Here is a 19,744-nt window from a genome sequence, read left to right as displayed (position 1 = left end):
AGGTGCTTCGTTCCCCGGACCACCAGTCCAGCGAGCGGTCCCTAAGGCGGCCGCCCTCCAAGCACGGCCTTGACCCTCGCGACCTGGCTCGCAGGAAAGACCTCTCTATTAAGCATAAATCCTCGAGGCCTCCGGTTCACCCCGCCCAGCGGGGGGAAACGCGCTTCTTACCAGGCAGCCAGGCCGAACCAGCCCAGCTGGTGCGGCCTTCAGGTCGGAAGGAACGGTTCCCGCTGTCGGGTCAGCCCCCGGGAACCGCGCCCTCAGCACCCAGAGCCTTCGGGCGTATGAGAGTCCCCGCTGAACCAGCGGTGCCTACACTATCCCGAGCCCCTGGTGCGGTCTTACCTGCAGATGAGGTCCAGTACCTCGGCAGGACGGCGCCCCTGGCCCCGAGGGCCAGGCGTCCGGTCGGCGTGCCCGGTAAACCGACTCCCCCGCCCCAGGCCGAGACCTCGGCTGACGGGGGAGAGGGCTCCCCGACGGAAGACTCCGCCTATAGGAGAGTGGTTAGCCTGATCAGAAGGCACCACGGAATAGCGGAACCTGCAGCGACAGATGGAGATTCCTGGAGGTAGAGTCTCCTGAGAACTATGCAGACTCCCTCCCAGCCTAAGTCGTCCCTGGCACTCCCTCTGGCCCGAGACCTAGTTCTAGGGCAAGAGTTTATAGACAAAGTGGTGGCCGGCAATGCCGAGGCTCCCAAGACCCAGAGTGCCTCTAAATTACTCCAGGGCCTCAAGAACCAAGGGAAGGTCTATGTGCCCGAAGGACGTCGCCCAGGCCCTTGTAAAGTGGAGACAGCCGTGGACATTCTAAGCCAAGGCGTTTCTGACGACAGAGCCACTTCGGCCCCAGTCTCTTTCTCACTTGCAGAGGCCTCCATGATGGAGGAGATGTCGCGAGACTTGGTTAACGTCTCCTCTTGGCTAGACTGGTGGGCTTCCACGTTGGTGGGTGTGCAAGCCTCCTACGACCCCAAGGACCCTGACCAGCAAGGCCTGATGAGGGACCTCATTACCTCCGGGGGTAAAACCCTCAAATTCTTGACGTATCAGTCTCTCGCCCTTACAGCCAACTGGGTTCTCCGTAAGAGAGACACTGTTCTTACCAAAGTGTCTCGAAAGGTACCGGACAGGGAGGCGCGAGCAATTCGCAGCCTCCCCCTGTGGGGAGAGTCTCTTTTTCCTATGAAAGAGTTAGAGGCCTTGATGGAAAAGGTCTCGAAGAAGAAGGAGGCCAACGTCACCAGACCGGCAGCTTCAAGGAGACCTCCATACAAGAGGTCCGTCTCGGACAGCGCCGCGACGCCCCAAGCCTCTTCCAGCACTACGAGGAGAGAGGCCCCTTCTTCCTCCTGGTCCTCAACTCCGCAACCCTCCCGCAGAGGAGCTACAGCGCCCTCAAGCTCCTTCAGGTCGGGTTACTCCGCTTCTAGGAGAGGCAGATCAGGCCGCTCCTCTAGAAGAAGGTAGAGTGGGAGGCCCCCTATCCCCGCCCAAGCCTCGGGTTGGGGGATGCCTCAGACAACATTGGCAAGCATGGAAGGCGCAAGGAGCAGAGCCTTGGACAGTGTCCGTCCTAAAGGAGGGCTACAGACTCCCGTTCCTGGCGAATCCACCCCCTCTTATTCCGGCCAACCGGACGGAATGGCTAGCGCCCAAAGATCCGGTAAAGAGGACCGCCCTTCAAGAGGAGGTGTCCTCCATGTTAGAGAAGGGCGCCATGGAAGAAGTTCCTCTCCCAGGACCTGGTTTCTACAGTCGCCTGTTCCTGGTAGAGAAAGCGACGGGGGTGTGGAGACCGGTTATAGATCTGTCGGCTCTCAACAAGTTAGTCAAGAAGACGGACTTCAAGATGGACACTCCAAAGTCAGTCCTGCTGTCCTTGAGGGAGAAAGATTTTATGATGACCGTCGACCTCAAGGACGCATACTTCCAAATTCCGATCCACCCATCGAGTCGGAAGTTCCTCCGGGTGAAATGGTGTTCCCAGATCCTGCAATTCAGGACTCTTTGCTTCGGTCTGTCAACAGCGCCCCAGGTGTTCACGAGAGTCTTCACGACTGTATCAGTGTGGGCTCACGAACGTGGCATCCGCCTTATCAGATACCTGGACGACTGGTTGCTCCTTTCCGCCTCAAAGGTCCTCTTGGAAGAACAAGGGAGAAGTCTCCTTCAGTTTTGCAGAGATCTGGGGATTGTCATCAACCCAAAGAAGTCAAATCTATCCCCGTCCAACAGAATGAACTACTTGGGGATGACATTGGACACCATTCAAGGGAAAGTTTTCCCTTCGGAGGACAGGATCAAGAACCTCAGGCACATCATCAAGCCCTTCCTATCAGAACAACCAAGGAGAGCGAAAGACTGGCAGAGGCTGATAGGCCACCTGGTCTCGTTGGAGAAACTAGTTCCACAAGGGAGGATAAAGCTCAGATCCATTCAATGGAATCTCAAGAGCCTCTGGTGCCAGACACACTCACAACAAGTGCTAATTCGAGTCCTTCCAGACACAAGACCCTCCCTGGAATGGTGGTACTGCCAGTCGAACTCCCTCAAGGGGATGCCCTTCAGGACCAGCCCTCCAGAATTATTCCAGTTCACAGACGCCTCCAACCAAGGGTGGGGAGCCCACCTCCTCGACGGGACGGCACGAGGTACCTGGTTGGAAGGGGAAAAGCAACTCCACATCAATGTCCTGGAGTTGAAAGCAGTCCAGAAGGCGTGCTTACACTTCGCAAGTCTGCTAAAAGGAAACACCGTGGCGTTGATGGGCGACAACGCCACGGTAGTAGCATACATAAAGAAACAGGGGGGCTTGAAATCGAGGGAGTTGTGCGATCTCACCATAGAGATTCTGAATTGGGCAGAGGAAAATCACGTGGTGTTATTAGCAAGGTTCATTCCCGGGAAGAAAAACGTTCTGGCCGACGGCCTCAGCAGAATGGGCCAGATAGTAGGGGCAGAGTGGTCCCTCCTCCCGGAAGTAGCCAGGCTCATCATTCAGCGTTGGGGTTCCCCGGTGATGGACCTCTTTGCAACGAAACTCAACGCCCAACTCCCGGTCTATTGCTCCCCTGTGCCAGACCCGAAAGCAGCCTTGGAAGACGCTTTTCAGCACAAGTGGGACAATCTGGATGTTTACGCTTTTCCCCCCTTCACGTTGATAAGGCAGGTGCTCAACAGAGTAAGGGCCGCCCGAAACCTAAAAATGACTTTGGTAGCGCCCTGGTGGCCGGAGAGGGAGTGGTTCGCAGACCTAAAAGACCTAACGAGTCACCCGCCGTGGCCTCTACCCGCCAGGTCAGACCTTCTGCACCAGCCTCACTTTCTCAAGCTCCACGACAACCCACTCTCCCTTCGTCTTCACGCCTGGAGACTATCCAGCGGCTCCTGAAGAAGGAAGGTTTTTCTCCCTCCACGGCTAAGTGAATGTCGCTATACCTGAGAAAGTCGTCAGTCGCGATATACCAGGCAAAATGGGCCTCCTTCACAAAGTGGTGCGCTGAGAGGCACATTAGACCTCTTAAGGCCTCTGTCCCAGACATAGCAGAGTTTCTGGTGTTTCTCAGGGACAAAGTAGGGATGTCAATCCCAGCCATAAAAGGAGTTCGGGCTGCCTTAGGCCAAGTCTTCCTCCTGAAGGGCATCGACCTGGGGGCCTCGAGACACATAGCGATGCTTGTCAAAAGCTTCGAGCAGTCTTGCCCCCCTCAGGCGAGGAGGGTGCCCCAGTGGGACTTAGCCATGGTCCTGAAGATGCTGTGTCGTCCTCCCTTTGAGCCCTTGAAGGATATCATGGACAAAGATCTTACCCTCAAGGCCGTCTTCTTGCTGGCCTTGGCGTCCGCTAAGAGAGTGGGAGAGATCCATGGTTTGTCATACGACGTCTCTCACTCAAAGGGGTGGAAAGAAGTATCCTTCAAGTTCGTACCTTCTTTTGTGGCCAAGACTCAGAACCCAGCAGTCTGGGACCCGAGGTTTGAAGGTTTCTCAATTCCTGTCATCCCTAAGACAGGTAATGCAGAAAACTTAAAATTGTGCCCAGTGCGAACAATTAGAAAATACCTGGAAAGGACAGCGCATCTCCGACCGGACATCAAGAGCCTCTTCATTTCCACAGGTATTAATAAGAAACAAGTTTCCAAAAACACTATCTCCTTCTGGTTGAGACAGGTTATCGCCAGATCCTACAAGGAAGCTGGCATAGCAGTGCCAGGCACTCCCAGACCTCATGACATCAGGGGCCTGAGCACCTCCTTAGCCTTTGAGAAAAACATGGCAGTAGGGCAAATTCTGCGAGCAGTTACTTGGTCGAGCCAGTCAACCTTAACTGCCCACTACCTCAAGGACTACTCAAGAAAATCCTTGGACGGGTACTCCATTGGAACAGTCATCTCCGCCCTCCAAGCGGTGTAACGGTAAACCCCAGGCGCATTCAAGACTAGCGGCCGGTAGGCACAAGTGCGGTTTCCTACCTCCTACCCAGTTGCTTACTTGCCTCTTCGGGGAGTACCGCCTGTTCCCAGAAAATAACACATTCTTCACGACTACACGTCGAGAAGGAACGTCAAAAGAAGTTTTTCAAAAGGTGAGTACCTAGACACTAACGTGAATTTTTGTGTAGTTACCCTCGCTTCCGCTCTCTGGTAGGTCCCGTTATCCAGAGGCCTGTTGGCCTCCACGGCCGGGTCAGTGGGTCAGATTTGCACTCCCGCCTCCTAAAGTGTAAGTCTCCTAAAGAAAGTAGTTCGAGGTAAGTATTCGTGTTGGAACAAATCAAAAATTTTAAATAATTTTTATTTTTCCTAACATACTTACCGAGAACTACTTTCGGGTAATGGCCCTCCCTTCCTTCCCCGAGTGCCTTTCTTCCCTTGCTAGCATTATGCTAATTCAATAGAACTTAATGGCGCTGCTGACCCAGCAATCTAGCGACCTCCCTTAATCCTACCCTCGGGGCACATTCCTGGATGCCGGGGGTAAGGCTACTTAGGGCGCGGAGCGGGGGGGGGTAACTACTCAAAACTCTGGTCGGCAGAGAGAGATAACCAGTGATCTCCTAAAGAAAGTAGTTCTCGGTAAGTATGTTAGGAAAAATAAAAATTATTTAAAATTTTTGATATTTCTTAAATGTTTTATGTACATTAAGATTGCTGGTTATTTACTGTATATAAATTTAACCAAGATGTAATGCTTGTGCATATGATATAGTTTTATACTATGTACACATAAGTATTTGCATGAATATCATGATATTTTTGCTTTGTAATAACTTCTCATTATTGGGGTGTAATTTTAAAAGAATTTTTATTTAGATAGTACAAAATACATGCTTACTGTATATGCATTTATATTCTCCAGTACCTTTAATATTCAGAATGTGCTTTTTGATACAGTAATGGCTGTGATATTTTATGATTGATGTTGAAATACCACAGTATATACTACAGTATCCTGTATTATATTCAATAATACAGTATACTGTAGTCCTATCATCAAATAATTTAACGAGCCATCTGAGATTAATTATATTTGGCGTACATTAGGTCTGCTCGAAGAGTTTATCTTTAATAACAGAAAGGTTTTGAAAAGATTTGTTATAAATTTTGAGATACTGTATGAAGTATAAGATCCCTATTTTCATATTTGTAAGAAGTGAACCTCATATCTTGTACTGAATAATGATTCCTATACTGTATAACGAAAAAAGATTCTGCAGATGATGAACAATGCATGTAGTTTTGCAAAAAAAAAAAAAAAAAAATTAAATAAATAAGTAAATGAATAAATACAGTTCATCTTCAGTAGTGTAGTTTTAGAAAATTTTGCGATAGTAGATTTTGTTCTTCTTGATGTCAGTAAATTATGTAATTTTCTTTTTCCTCAAATCAGAATGGTCATGGGACATTTTAAGGCTATGTGAAGAATTCAGAGATCAAGGAGTTGTTGCCATTGACATTGCTGGGGATGAAGCTGGTTCTGGGGAAGGTAAGACTTTAGTTACAGCAACAAAATGACAAAGAATTCATATACATGTATTACAAAATTGAACCATTAGGTGAAGAAAGAGACTATTGAATTAGAAAATAGGTCTGTATACTATAAGTTAACTAAGGCTATACAGTAATGCTTGGAATAATTCTAATAACTTTTTTCCTTTACAGAAGCTAACATAAATGATCCTGTAGATATAGCTGTCTTCCAGGCTGCCAAAGAAAAGGGGATTCATCGCACAGTCCATTCTGGAGAGGCTGGACCTGCTCAGTGTGTTCAAGTGGTACTGATTGATGCATAACATATATAGCATCTTTATTTGTCACTTGTTTATGAAAAATGAATTCACTGGGCGCTAGTTCAGAGTTAAGGCTCGAGTTATTGATCCATATCTTGAAGTTTTATTGACAATTATTCAAGTATCATGAATATTATTGACAATCTAGTTCCAATTGATGGAATGATCTTGACAAATCTTGTGTATGCCAATATTATTGATATTGTAAGGACCCTATTACATATGATTATTCAGTTAGAGTACTTTAGGTAAGAAAGCTGACATTCACATCTTACACTTTTCCTTCCTATCATATATTTTGGGCTTCTGTATTATTTTTGAATGACGTGAATACATTCCTGGTACTTTACAGTATACAGATGATCATATTCACCTTGTTTACCAGCTCTCAGTTTTTACTAAGTAAATTTAAATCATATTTGGAAAATATGAAGCAAATGTTGAGATATTTCATCAATATTTATTTAGATGGTGATTCCTAATGCAAAGTCCATGTGATAGTAAAATACCTTGATGTAGGTATAACTGTATTCTATGTATGACCAGACTATCATAGATAAAATTAAAGTAAATTTTTCTAATTCACATGAATAAAATCAGTCACTCATTTTATCAAATTAGATGGAACTGATCGACATTTCTTAGGATTTGGAATGAAGTGCAAATTTTAACAACAGAATGAGAGTAAGGACGGGTTGTTTGGTTCATACAATAGCATCCAGATGTATGTCTTTTTGATAGATCCAATTTATAAAAAAAAAAAAAAAATGTAAAATCAATTAATACTTTTATTTGATTTTTTTTGTCTTTAACCCAGTCTGTCTGATCAAAAGGAAAATTTAACTTTCAAAGCAAAAACGGTACAGGCTATTATTTTTCATGGTCTTTGATAACTTGAATTTCTTTCCCAGGCTGTGGAAACCTATGGAGCTGAGAGAATAGGACATGGGTATCGTGTAATAGAAGATGAAGCAATTTATGATATGTGTAAAAGAGAAGGCATCCATTTTGAGACTTGCCCGCATTCGTCATACCTCACTGGAGCAATAAAATCTTTAAAATGTGCATCTAAAAGACATCCTGTTTTAAGGTAATTATGGTAGAGGTACTGTATTTCTCACTTATCATTCTACTACTTATTCAGACAAATATTGTTGGAAATAAGGTGTATATATGATGATTATTTCCATTAATCTGCCCTGATGTTCATATTGCTTCTTCTCCAGAAGCCTGTTTTAATTAACACTTACCTGTGGAATTTTAAAAATTTAGAAATTTTCCCATTTTCTTTCACTTCAACAAATGCATGCCCTTAGCAAATGATTAGAACCCTCTAGTATTAAGTGGTGGGAAGCCCAGGTTGTAGCATTAGGGAGTATAGTTTTCAATTAAGTCTATCGACCATGGGCGATTGCCCTAGAGTTTAAAGATAGGTCCCAATACCAGATAACCCCAAACTTCCTGATTTCCTTTCAAGTCCACCTCATTGCAGAAAGGAAACTTAAATCATCAACAATCTTATTATACTAATCTGCATTGACAGGACCTCTCATCTTCCACAAGATTACAGAATCTTTTGCCTTACAACAACTATCCCAGCCAACTCCTTCAGTGTCCTGGTTTTGTGAGAGGGTGCTTGAATTTTTTGCCAAGTTAGATAATGCTTTTGTTTCCCTCAAAGGGTTATGGCCAAAAGCTATTCTTCCAATTGCTTTAGCTTGGGGAGCTAAATTCAACAACTTTCAGCATTATCTAGAGAACAGGAGTTCTTCACACCGCCACTCCTGCCCACCTTTTGATTCTAACTCCTGGCCTCCTATTTTGAACCAAAAAGGAAAAGTCTCTCTAAGGGAAAGATCGTCTTTATATTGCTGCTTTACAGTCGAGGGGTGGCAATCTCAGTCTAGTATCTACCATGCTGACATACCTGGAGAGACCCATGTCTGCAGAAGGTAGTCTTTCTAAATATCCAGATCAACAAGCCCCTTTCTACAGGGGAGATCCCTATTCTAATGACCTACCTCATAAAGAAGGTGGACCTGATCTCCATCCCTAAATGTAACGATGTGAAAAAAATTGCTCCCTCAGTGGTACTTTTTTTTTCAATATGCAATTTCAGGACATATGAAGCTTTACAGTTTGGTCTGGACATTGGGTATTTTTAAGACACTACCTGAAATTAATCTAAGCAGTACAACATACATGGATTGTGCTAGACTTATCTGTGGCATCTACAGGAGACAACCTGACTGATGAGGAAGACACTCATTCTGTCCCCCCCCAAATACTAACCATGATAGGCATATATATCCCCCCCCCCAGGATCTTCTCCTATGAGGTATCAACCTGTTATTTTATGCCCTCCAGGTACACAGAAATTAATAGTTTGCTTGCTTGGAGACTTGTGTCTTAAGGTATATGAGTTTACTCTGTTTTTATGGTATAGTATAAGTTCTTAGAGACCACATAGCACATTAACCCTAAAAAGGTGGCTTTAACATTAGAAACACACATTTTTGAAGAGGTGCTGTGTGATCTCCAAGACCCCCCTTCCTCCCTTGCCTCGTGTAGGGAAGAGAGACATATGAGCCTTACTCCAAATATAAAAGATATCAGGCAACCGCATATTAGCGACAAGGTAGCCTTAGCCTCAGTACCAGTAGGGATTTTTGGCAAAGTGTCATCATGTGTTCCATGTACCTCAGCATAAGAACTGCTGTGATGAATCCAATAGAGCCCAATCCATGGGTTTTCCTTATATTCACTAAGTCCTTGCTATGCATGATACACTGGCCCTAAAATAGAGAGGACACTAATTCTTTGGCACTTTCTTGATGTATTGGATTCTCTGTTCTAGCCTTTCACAGTAAAGTTCTTGGAGACCTCACAGCACCTCCCAAAATATAAGTTTTTCTTATGTCAAAACCCTATATTGTTCAGAATTGTAACTGTAGGCTAGCAATCGTGGATGTTGTAATACAAGTGTAGTTTTTGTATGCCAGCTTCACACATACCTTGTTCATGCTTCATGATAACTTCTTTTTTCACTTCACCGCTAATTTTTCCTTCTTATTACCGAATTTCTTAATCATCTTGAGCACCATTTTCACAATACTTTTAACTTTTTAACATAGTACAAAATGTCTTTATGATGAACAATAGAGATTCTAACTCTACAAATAACATTTGGAAGCCTATTAGAAACATCCCTGCCTGGCAGCCTGCTGGACGAGGGTTCAAGACCTGCTTAAGCTTGATACTGTAGTTTCTTATAGTGTATGCAACCTCACCATCCTTCTGAGGTAAGGATGGGGGTTTGGGGTATTATTATTACAGTATTACAAGCTTGGCTATAACCCTAGTTGGAAAAGCAAGATGCTATAAGCCCAAGGTTTCCAACAGGGAAAAGTAGCCCAGTATGTAAAGGAAACAAGGAAATAAACAAACTACAAGAGAAGTAATAAACAATAAAAATAAAAATATTTGAAGAAGAGTAACAGCATTAAATTAGATCTTTCATATATAATCTATAAAAACTTAAAAAAAAAAAAAAAAAAAAAAAAACAAGAGGAAGAGAAGTAAGATGGAACAGTGTGCCAGAGTGTACCTTAAAGCTAGAGAACTCAAATCCAAGACAGTGGAAGGCCAAGGTACAGAGGCTATGGCATTAACCAAGATTATAGAACAATGGTTTGATTTTGTATTGTCCTTCTCCTAGAAGAACTGCTTGCCATAACTGAAGAGTCTCTTCTACCCTTAACAGGAGGAAAGTAGCCACTGAACAATTACATGGCAGTAGTTAGCCCCTTAAGGGAAGAAGAATTGTTTGGTAATCTCAGTGTTGCGAGGTGTATGAGGACAGAGGAGATTGTAGAAAGAATAGGCCAGACTATTTGTTGTATGTCTTGGGAAAGACAAAATAAGCTGTAACCAAAGTCAGGGATTCAATGTAGTACTGTCTGGCCAGTTAAAGGACCCAATAACTCTAGCGGTAGTACATTATCTCAACAGGTGGATGGTACCCTGGCCAACCTACTACCAATAGGTAGCCTATAGGTCTACCTGCTGAGTCATCAGCAGCCGTTCCCTGGCTCTCACTGGTTCTAGTTTGGATGGAGGGAGGGCTTGGGTGTTGATCATTTGTATGATCAGCCTCTAGGGCTTTGTCACTGTCCCTTGCCTCTGCCATTCATGAGTAACCTTTAAACTGTACAAAAAACAATTCTAAAGACACTCTTACAAAAGGATTTTTATACTAGTGTTACACAGAGATTGAAAGAGTTAGGCTGCGAGAAAGGCAGGGTGCAAGCTAATGTGAATCACAGTGGGTTAAGCCTGTAAACACTTTATGAGTGGTGTAGAGAGTTGCATGTCTGATTTCTTTACATCATATGCTAGTCTCATTAGTCCATCCATCCATCCATATACCAAAGGCACTTCCCCCAATGTTGGGGGGTAGCCGACATCAACAAGAAACAAAACAAAAAAGGGGATCTCTACTCTCTACGTTCCTCCAGCCTAACCAGGGACTCGGCCGAGTTCAGCTGGTACTGCTAGGGTGCCACAGCCCAACCTCCCACATTTCCACCACAGATGAAGCTTCATACTGCTGAGTCCCCTACTGCTGCTACCTCCGAGGTCATCTAAGGCACCGGAGGAAGCAGCAGGACCTACCGGAACTGCGTCACAATCGCTCGCCATTCATTCCTATTTCTAGCACGCTCTCTTGCCTCTCTCACATCTATCCTCCTATCACCCAGGGCTTTCTTCACACCATCCATCCACCCAAACCTTGGCCTTCCTCTTGTACTTCTCCCATCAACTCTTGCATTCATCACCTTCTTTAGCAGACAGCCATTTTCCATTCTCTCAACATGGCCAAACCACCTCAGCACATTCATATCCACTCTAGCCGCTAACTCATTTCTTACACCCGTTCTCACCCTCACCACTTCGTTCCTAACCCTATCTACTCGAGATACACCAGCCATACTCCTCAGACACTTCATCTCAAACACATTCAATTTCTGTCTCTCCATCACTTTCATTCCCCACAACTCCGATCCATACATCACAGTTGGTACAATTACTTTCTCATATAGAACTCTCTTTACATTCATGCCCAACCCTCTATTTTTCACTACTCCCTTAACTGCCCCCAACACTTTGCAACCTTCATTGACTCTCTGACGTACATCTGCTTCCACTCCACCATTTGCTGCAACAACAGACCCCAAGTACTTAAACTGATCCACCTCCTCAAGTAACTCTCCATTCAACATGACATTCAACCTTGCACCACCTTCCCTTCTCATACATCTCATAACCTTACTCTTACCCACATTAACTCTCAACTTCCTTCTCTCACACACCCTTCCAAATTCTGTCACTAGTCGGTCAAGCTTCTCTTCTGTGTCTGCTACCAGTACAGTATCATCCGCAAACAACAACTGATTTACCTCCCATGCATGATCATTCTCGCCTACCAGTTTTAATCCTCGTCCAAGCACTCGAGCATTCATCTCTCTCACCACTCCATCAACATACAAGTTAAACAACCACGGCGACATCACACATCCCTGTCTCAGCCCCACTCTCACCGGAAACCAATCGCTCACTTCATTTCCTATTCTAACACATGCTTTACTACCTTTGTAGAAACTTTTCACTGCTTGCAACAACCTTCCACCAACTCTATATAACCTCATCACATTCCACATTGCTTCCCTATCAACTCTATCATATGCTTTCTCCAGATCCATAAACGCAACATACACCTCCTTACCTTTTGGTAAATATTTCTCGCATATCTGCCTAACTGTAAAAATCTGATTCATACAACCCCTACCTCTTCTAAAACCACCCTGTACTTCCAAGATTCCATTCTCTGTTTTATCCTTGATCCTATTAATCAGTACTCTACCATACACTTTTCCAACTACACTCAACAAACTAATACCTCTTGAATTACAACACTCATGCACATCTCCCTTACCCTTATATAGTGGTACAATACATGCACAGACCCAATCTACTGGTACCATTGACAACACAAAACACACATTAAACAATCTCACCAACCATTCAAGTACAGTCACACCCCCTTCCTTCAACATCTCAGCTTTCACACCATCCATACCAGATGCTTTTCCTACTCTCGTTTCATCTAGTGCTCTCCTCACTTCCTCTATTGTAATCTCTCTCTCATTCTCATCTCCCATCACTGGCACCTCAACACCTGGAACAGCAATTATATCTGCCTCCCTATTATCCTCAACATTCAGCAAACTTTCAAAATATTCCGCCCACCTTTTCCTTGCCTCCTCTCCTTTTAACAACCTTCCATTTCCATCTTTCACTGTCTCTTCAATTCTTGCGCCGGCCTTCCTTACTCTCTTCACTTCTTTCCAAAACTTCTTCTTATTCTCTTCATATGACTGACCCAGTCTCTGACCCCACCTCAGGTCAGCTGCCCTCTTTGCCTCGCGTACCTTGCGCTTTACTTCCACCTTTTTCCCTCTATATTTTTCATACTTCTCTATACTATTACTCTGCAGCCATTCTTCAAAAGCCCTCTTTTTCTCTTCCACTTTTACCTTCACTCCTTCATTCCACCATTCACTGCCCTTCCTCATGCTGCCTCCAACAACCTTCTTGCCACATACATCACTTGCAATCCCAACAAAATTTTCTTTTGCTAACTTCCACTCCTCCTCTAAATTACCAGTTTCTCTTACTCTCACCTCGTCATATGCCATTTTCAACCTTTCCTGATATTTACTTTTTACCCCCGGTTTTATTAGCTCTTCAATCCTCACTAGCTCCCTTTTACATCCACCTACTCTATTCCCCCACTCTTTTGCTACAACTAATTTTCCTTCCACCAAAAAATGATCAGACATACCGTTAGCCATACCCCTAAACATGTGCACGTCTTTCAATCTTCCAAACATTCTTTTAGTTATCAACACATAATCCATTAATGCCCTTTCTACTACTCTTCCATTTGCCACTCTTACCCATGTATACTTATTTTTATCTTTCTTTTTAAAAAAGCTAGCACTTATTACCATCTCTTGTTCAACACACATATCTACCAGTCTCTCACCACTCTCATTTTCACCTGGTACGCCATACTTCCCAATGACACCTTCTACCTCTCCAGCGCCCACTCCAGCATTTAAGTCACCCATGACAACTACATAATTCCTTCTACCCAGTCCTTCCTAAAAGAATGTGCATATGCAGGGAACTTCCAATAAACTGATTTAAATTTGTATGCTCAAGGCACCAGTCACCAGATGAGATACTACTGCTAGAGAGTTCTTGGGTCTTTTTACTGGTTAGATAGTACAGTACTACATTGGATCCCTCTCTAATTACGGGTCACTTTTCCTTTGTGTACACATACACAGAGTAGTCTGACCTATTCTTTACCTATTCTCCTCTTTTCCCATACACCTGATGGCACCTAGGATAACCAGAAAGATTCTTCTTCACTCAAAGGATTAACTGCTGTACTTTAATTGTTTAGCGGCTACTTTCTTCTTGGTAAGGCATCACGATCTTAAAATCGTTACAGGTACTTTAATATCTAAACCTTAAAATATTCCATCAGCCCATAAAATATGGGAAATTAATATAAAAAGAAACTAGCAAAAAAACACATGTTTATTCATAAACTTATTCATAATGAAAATCAATGTTGCTTCTTCGGTTACTTCAACTGACAAATCAAATTAATCAAACTATTTATAGAAAAGAGGAATAGTCAGTAAGGTAGTACAATACTTATATGGAATGTAGAATAGTTTTCTGCAGCTACTGAGATGATACTGGTACAGAAGCTTAAGGCTTCAAAATGTTGGTGAAGGGAGGCTGAAACTCAGAAAAACTTGCATGATGCCTTCGGATTCGAAGATGTCACATAAGGCGTGGCATCAAGATGGGCATTAGAATTCTTCTCTAAGAATTTGTTGATAGTGTAGAATTGAGGCCAGCCTGCAGGCAGTGTTGGCTACTTCTCGTCACAAGCAGGGAGGGCTGGCTTCTTTAATGCGTCTCCCCTTCTCAGCCATAACAGGATTTAGGAGATAGGCATTTGTTGTCTGAAGGGAAGGTCGCTAACTGGCTCTGTCAGACTTCTGGTCTTCTCTTGTCCTTATCTTGTCAGGACATGGTTCCTATCTGGTTTGAACAGAGTTCCTCTCTTGTCCTATCTCCTCTGGATAATCTCTTCTTAAAGTTTATATATCCATGTATGGGTGGAGTTGATTACGATATATAGTCATCATTTCTGTACAGTAAGGAGGTTTTTTATAATTCTACGTCCTGATTGATTTCAATCACGCCATAAAAGCGCTAGAACAAATTTTTCGTGCAATCTGGACCTTGTGTTAAGCCATAACAAAATTACAGCACTTGTCAACCCATGAAGACATATTTCATAAACGGGGATATCCCTCGAGGCTCAGTTTTTCAAGAAATACTGATTCAGCTGATTTAAGTGATAACATCTTAGTACAAACAAGACAGTTCCTTTATTGCTGCAGGCACTTTTCGTAGAGACTCGGTTTGTTTCCAAAATGCTGAGGACAGTAAGGTGATGACATCTTTGACCAAGCTATATGGTAGTCGAATCTCGTCTCTCTGATCACACTTTGGGAATAAATTCCTTCAATAATATTACATCTACTCATGATGTGAGGATAGAAGAGATAGTCCAAAATCAAGCCATTTTCTCTAGTTTTGGGTAGTGCCATAGCCTTTGTACCATGATCTTTCAGTCTTGAGTTGGAATTCTCTTTCTTGAGGGTATACTCAGGCACACTATTCTGTTTCCTTTTTACTTTCCTTACTGGGCTACTTTCCCTTTTGTAGGCCTTGGGCTTATATCCTGATTTTCCAACTAGGGTTGCAGCCTAGCTAGTAATGATAATAATAACACTGATTTGTTCGTATTCAAAGTTACTTGTAAACTGAGGTACTGCTGTTGGTTAACATCCAGGTACAGTAGTATAGAAATAAAAAAAATTATCAATAAAATTCTTTTTATTTTTATGAAAGTCACCTGATGTTTATATACTGTACATCAATATGAACATCAGGAGAGTATGAAAATACTGTAACAAGTTCTATCATTAAAATTCTTATTGTCATATATGAATTTTTCTGTGTAAGAGCCAAGAATTTTGTCCTGAATAAGTGTACTGTATGTAGGAATATAGCAGTTTGGTATAATGGTGATAAGGCTCAGTTCCATGTATGAAATATGTTTAAAACTCTGGACATTATAAAAGTGTTTTCTAGTCTCAGAAACACCGAGAATTGAGTACCAATAATACCTGGAATTTTATGATGAAGTGAATCACATTTGTCAAATTGAAATTGTTTTATATGATTCATAGTAAAGGTTTCTCAAAGAAACCTGCTATTTGGTATGATTATTAGATGTCTTGCTACCAGTAAGTGCATTTTAACAATGTTTTTTTTATCATAGATTTGCTGAAGATGAAGCAAGCTTTAGTATAAGTACAGATGACCCTACAATAACATTTACCACATTATCGGATGAATATAGACTGCTCAGTCAGTGGGGATTCACAGAAGCGCAGATAACCCGTGCTGTAAGTATATCCAAACTTGTTGTTAGGAAAATACAATTTACATTGACTTACAGGGGCACAGGTACTTATCACAGCTGTATTTGGTTTTGTATCTTTTTCTCTCCTGTTGAGGATTTGCAAATAACATGGATTGCTTTTACTTATTACAGGCCCTGAAGGCTTATTAAATTGCATGTACTGTACAGTACTTCATTATATACAAACTTGGGTTGATATAATATCAGATGTCTTTTATGGGTACTGTTTTATGCTTCTTAAAGGGGCCATAAAGGTTTTTGTTACTTATAACCCACAGTACTTGAATATTGATGAACCTGATCTGTTTGATATACTGTAATGTCCTGAGTTTTCTGGAGTAATTTATTCTAATGCCTTGAAAGTAGTTTATCAAAGGTCAGAAGGTGTTTGCAGTACAACTTTGTACATATGTGAATTTTTAGAATTGTTGTTATAGACAAATAAAGCTATTTTAAACCATTTTGTCATTTAGATGATTGAGTTCCAGTATTGTATGTTTGTACTGTATTTGAATAAGAAATTAGTGGTAGAGGTATCGGAAGTTGATAGGGATATTTACCAATTTGATTAATTAAAGGTGACTAATGGAACTTGTTAAGAATCAGGAGAATACAGTACTGTATAAGGAAAACTTTTTGTGAATATTTTCAAGAGTTACAGTATATATTTTACAACTCGTGTAAGAAACCGAAAAGGTAGGTGACCTGACTTCAGATTCATAGATCATTGAATACACATTCATTCTTGGGGAGTTTAAATAATTAGACTTCTACTGTACTTGGCTAAAAAGATTTCCAAACATGTGCATAAGATCTCGTCTTAAATTTTCTGTTTTTTTTTTCCTATAGATCAGAAGAGTTGAGAGGTTTAGTAAAAGTGCAATATACGAATTTACTGTACATCTCTGCTTTTAGGACAAGTTTAGCAATTAAATTAACCTTGATATTGCATGGCTTTGAACTAACTGATTGACTAATACTACTTGTTGTGTTTATATTAATCCTTACTAATTGGGTCTTTGCATTAACCAGAACTTTGATGCTGCTAAGCATTGCTTTTTGCCGGAAAGGGAAAAGCAGTTGCTCTTGCAAGAACTGAGGAAAGCTTATGGGGTCAGCTGAATGATGGTAAGCACGAGCCAAAACACAAACTTTTTGGATAATAAGACTTTTTTCAATATTTAACTTAGCCGGTGATTATAATAGCTGCAACTCTGTTGCTCGACAGAAAAACTCTACGGAAAAATTCGCCAGCGATCGCTACACAGGTAGGGGGTGTACTCAACAGCGCCATCTGTCGTTCAGATACCCAGTACTCATTGTAAACAAAGAACTCAATTTTCTCTCTGTCGAGCTATCGACAAGACGCTCTTATTCGCTGTTGCTAAACTGGAGTTTTTTCACAACTAATTGGTGAAGTACTTTATTCTAGTTTTGAGCTTTCGCTATGCAGGTGTTTTATCTTCATCTTAAATCTTGAACTCGTTTTGGATAGATTTAATTATGGTGACAAAGAGAGTATGGACTTTCTCTCACTTTTAAATGGCCGACCCTTCCCTTAAACGGAAGTGTGTTTAGGCTTTTAGTAATTCTTATCACGTTATAGATTTTCCTCTATATATTTTATATCTCTCCGCCTTTATTAGGCCTCTTCGATTAACTTTCCATTTATTATAAACATATAAAAATAAATTTTTAATGTTTTGTTTATATAGACCTTTCCTGAGAGTAGGCGGTCCTAACTTGGAAACCGAAGTTAATCAACGTTGAGCCCTTTATATCGTAATTAGCTTTCAAAGAGCTAAGGATTTAAAACTTTTTAAATGTAATATTTTATGAAAGATTTTCTTTGATAGTCTTCGTACTGTTTTCAAAGATGAACTAACGTTTAGTTTTTTTATGCTACGCAGTTGTTGACGTTCAGGACGTTCAACATGCGCTCTATCGTTACGATAGAGAGAGAGTGTATCACGGTTTCACTTTGCAGTAAGAGTAAATCGATTCTGACGTTTTGTTCATTCTTTCTTAGCTTAAATGTTTTAAATTCTAATTTAAAGGAACTTTTTATTGAAAAACCTTTCATTTTTTTCCTTTAGTCAAATAACATGATTTTTTTTGACGAAATATAATTGGGCTCTTCTCTTAGGTGCGAAATCAAGAGAAAAAGAGAGAGAGAGATAGAGACTGAGGGAGAGAGAGGAGAGAAAACGTTCCGTTCAAGCGGGTAACGTTGTTCTCGTGTTACTCGCGTCCCTAGTCGCTGTACGGGGAGGAAGGATAAAACGTTTTTAGGTTTTTATTCTCGTCCCCAGGCTATGTGCGGTGAGAGATTGAAAACGTAGTTATATGAACTAGTGTTTAGTCTCTTTCCCAGCCACTGATTTTTTTATCTTAAAATATGTTTTCTGTTTTTTGCTGGTATTAATGAGCTTGCATTATACGACTGATTTCGCAATTACTACCTTTTAATGAAGGGTAGAATTGCGTGTTTCAGGTAGAAATAAGTGCAAAACAGAAAATCGAAGTGATAAAGTGATATGCGCAAAGTGTTACAGTGTTGCGTCCGAGGCGCAAAGTGTTACAGTGTTGCGTCCGAGGGTTCGTCTGTTCGTGCCTGTCGTTCACCTAGTCCGGGACCTCTTACATGCTCCCAAGCCCAGGGGAGAAGTAATGTCAAACGACTTATGGGTTCGAGAGGCCTTGACCAACGAACAGACGTTTTTCCTTCTATGGTATCGGGTGTATCTTACCAAGATCTCCCCTACCATAAGACGAGAGAGACGTTGTTTCTCCTCGTCATCCGAAGGCTTTTCGCATAAGAAACCTGTCACAAGGTTTCGAAGCCCTTAAGCGAAAGTCAGTCCTTTCAGGACAGGTCCAGCGTCCTGGTTACAACCATTAGGACAGCTCTGACCCTTTGCAGTCATCGGATAACTGCTCGCCGCCTAACAAAAGCGTAACACAGACTCAGAGAGTCTTTTTTTGTAGGCAAAGTGTTGTGGTCACAGACGTTACCCTCGTCTCTTACCACAACCATTTCTGTTGATCCTTAATGGGTTGTATGGCAAGACATGCAGTATATGCTTGCCTCCCTTATGGAAGACTACTCTACCGATTAGTCCGTTGAGTCTAGCCGTTTATCTCATCGATATCCTGGCTTTCAGCCAACCTAACGTTCCTTTGTGCTTACTGTTGACGTTGGCGTAGCTTAGTCACGTCAGTCAGGTTGTTTAGAACCACACTCGATGCGGTCTCGTGTGGTTTTTCAGCCGCTTTTGGACGTTAGGCCACTTGCTGATACTCCTGTTGACGTTCAAGACGTTCACTAACAATCGGAGTTGACTTGTTTTGACGCTGTGCGTCAACCTCCGCATTCTAGAGTCGTTTTGACTGCTCAGTCTAGGCAGTCAAAGCAGTCTCGAGTGGACGCTGTGCGTCCTCACGCACCTGTTGTGGTTGACAGTTCAGTTGTTGACAGTTCACAGACTGTCAACCAGTTACATGACGTTGCGTTCTGGTCCGCTACTAATGCACCAGTGAGTGTGGACTCTGCTTGTAAAGCATTGCCACCACGGTAGGTCTCTCCCTTGCTTGAGACTCAGCTTTTATCGGACAAGGTTCCTGTAGATGAGGAAGTTGCTGTTCTCCCTCCTACTGATATTCCCTTGAGGACTCTGTCAGATGGAGAGGAGCCTAAAGCTGCTTAGCCTCCTATGGACTTTAATTAAATCATGATGATTTTTTTTAAGGATCTTCGTCCGGATCTTTTTGTAACTGCTGCTCCTCGTTCGCCTAAACGTCAGA

General features: G+C 42.4%; 1 protein-coding gene across 2 annotated transcripts in view; it reads left to right on the top strand.

Moving 5' to 3' along the window:
• Positions 1–19,744, top strand: part of LOC137647032 (adenosine deaminase-like) — a 66,021-nt gene that overhangs the window by 38,961 nt on the left and 7,316 nt on the right. The window contains exons 6-10 of one of the 2 annotated variants that reach the window (XM_068380167.1): positions 5,898–5,993; positions 6,170–6,282; positions 7,209–7,387; positions 15,797–15,923; positions 16,973–17,068. In XM_068380167.1, the coding sequence (XP_068236268.1) occupies positions 5,898–5,993; positions 6,170–6,282; positions 7,209–7,387; positions 15,797–15,923; positions 16,973–17,062 (605 nt within the window). In that variant the 3' untranslated portion in view covers positions 17,063–17,068. The remainder of the gene's footprint in view (positions 1–5,897; positions 5,994–6,169; positions 6,283–7,208; positions 7,388–15,796; positions 15,924–16,972; positions 17,069–19,744) is intronic. The other variant, XM_068380166.1, reaches the window with a different exon arrangement.

Source organism: Palaemon carinicauda, chromosome 9 (genome assembly GCF_036898095.1).
Source record: "Palaemon carinicauda isolate YSFRI2023 chromosome 9, ASM3689809v2, whole genome shotgun sequence".
Lineage (NCBI taxonomy): Eukaryota > Metazoa > Arthropoda > Malacostraca > Decapoda > Palaemonidae > Palaemon > Palaemon carinicauda.
Note: the sequence above shows the minus strand (reverse complement) of the source record. Positions and strands in the feature narration are given on the sequence as shown.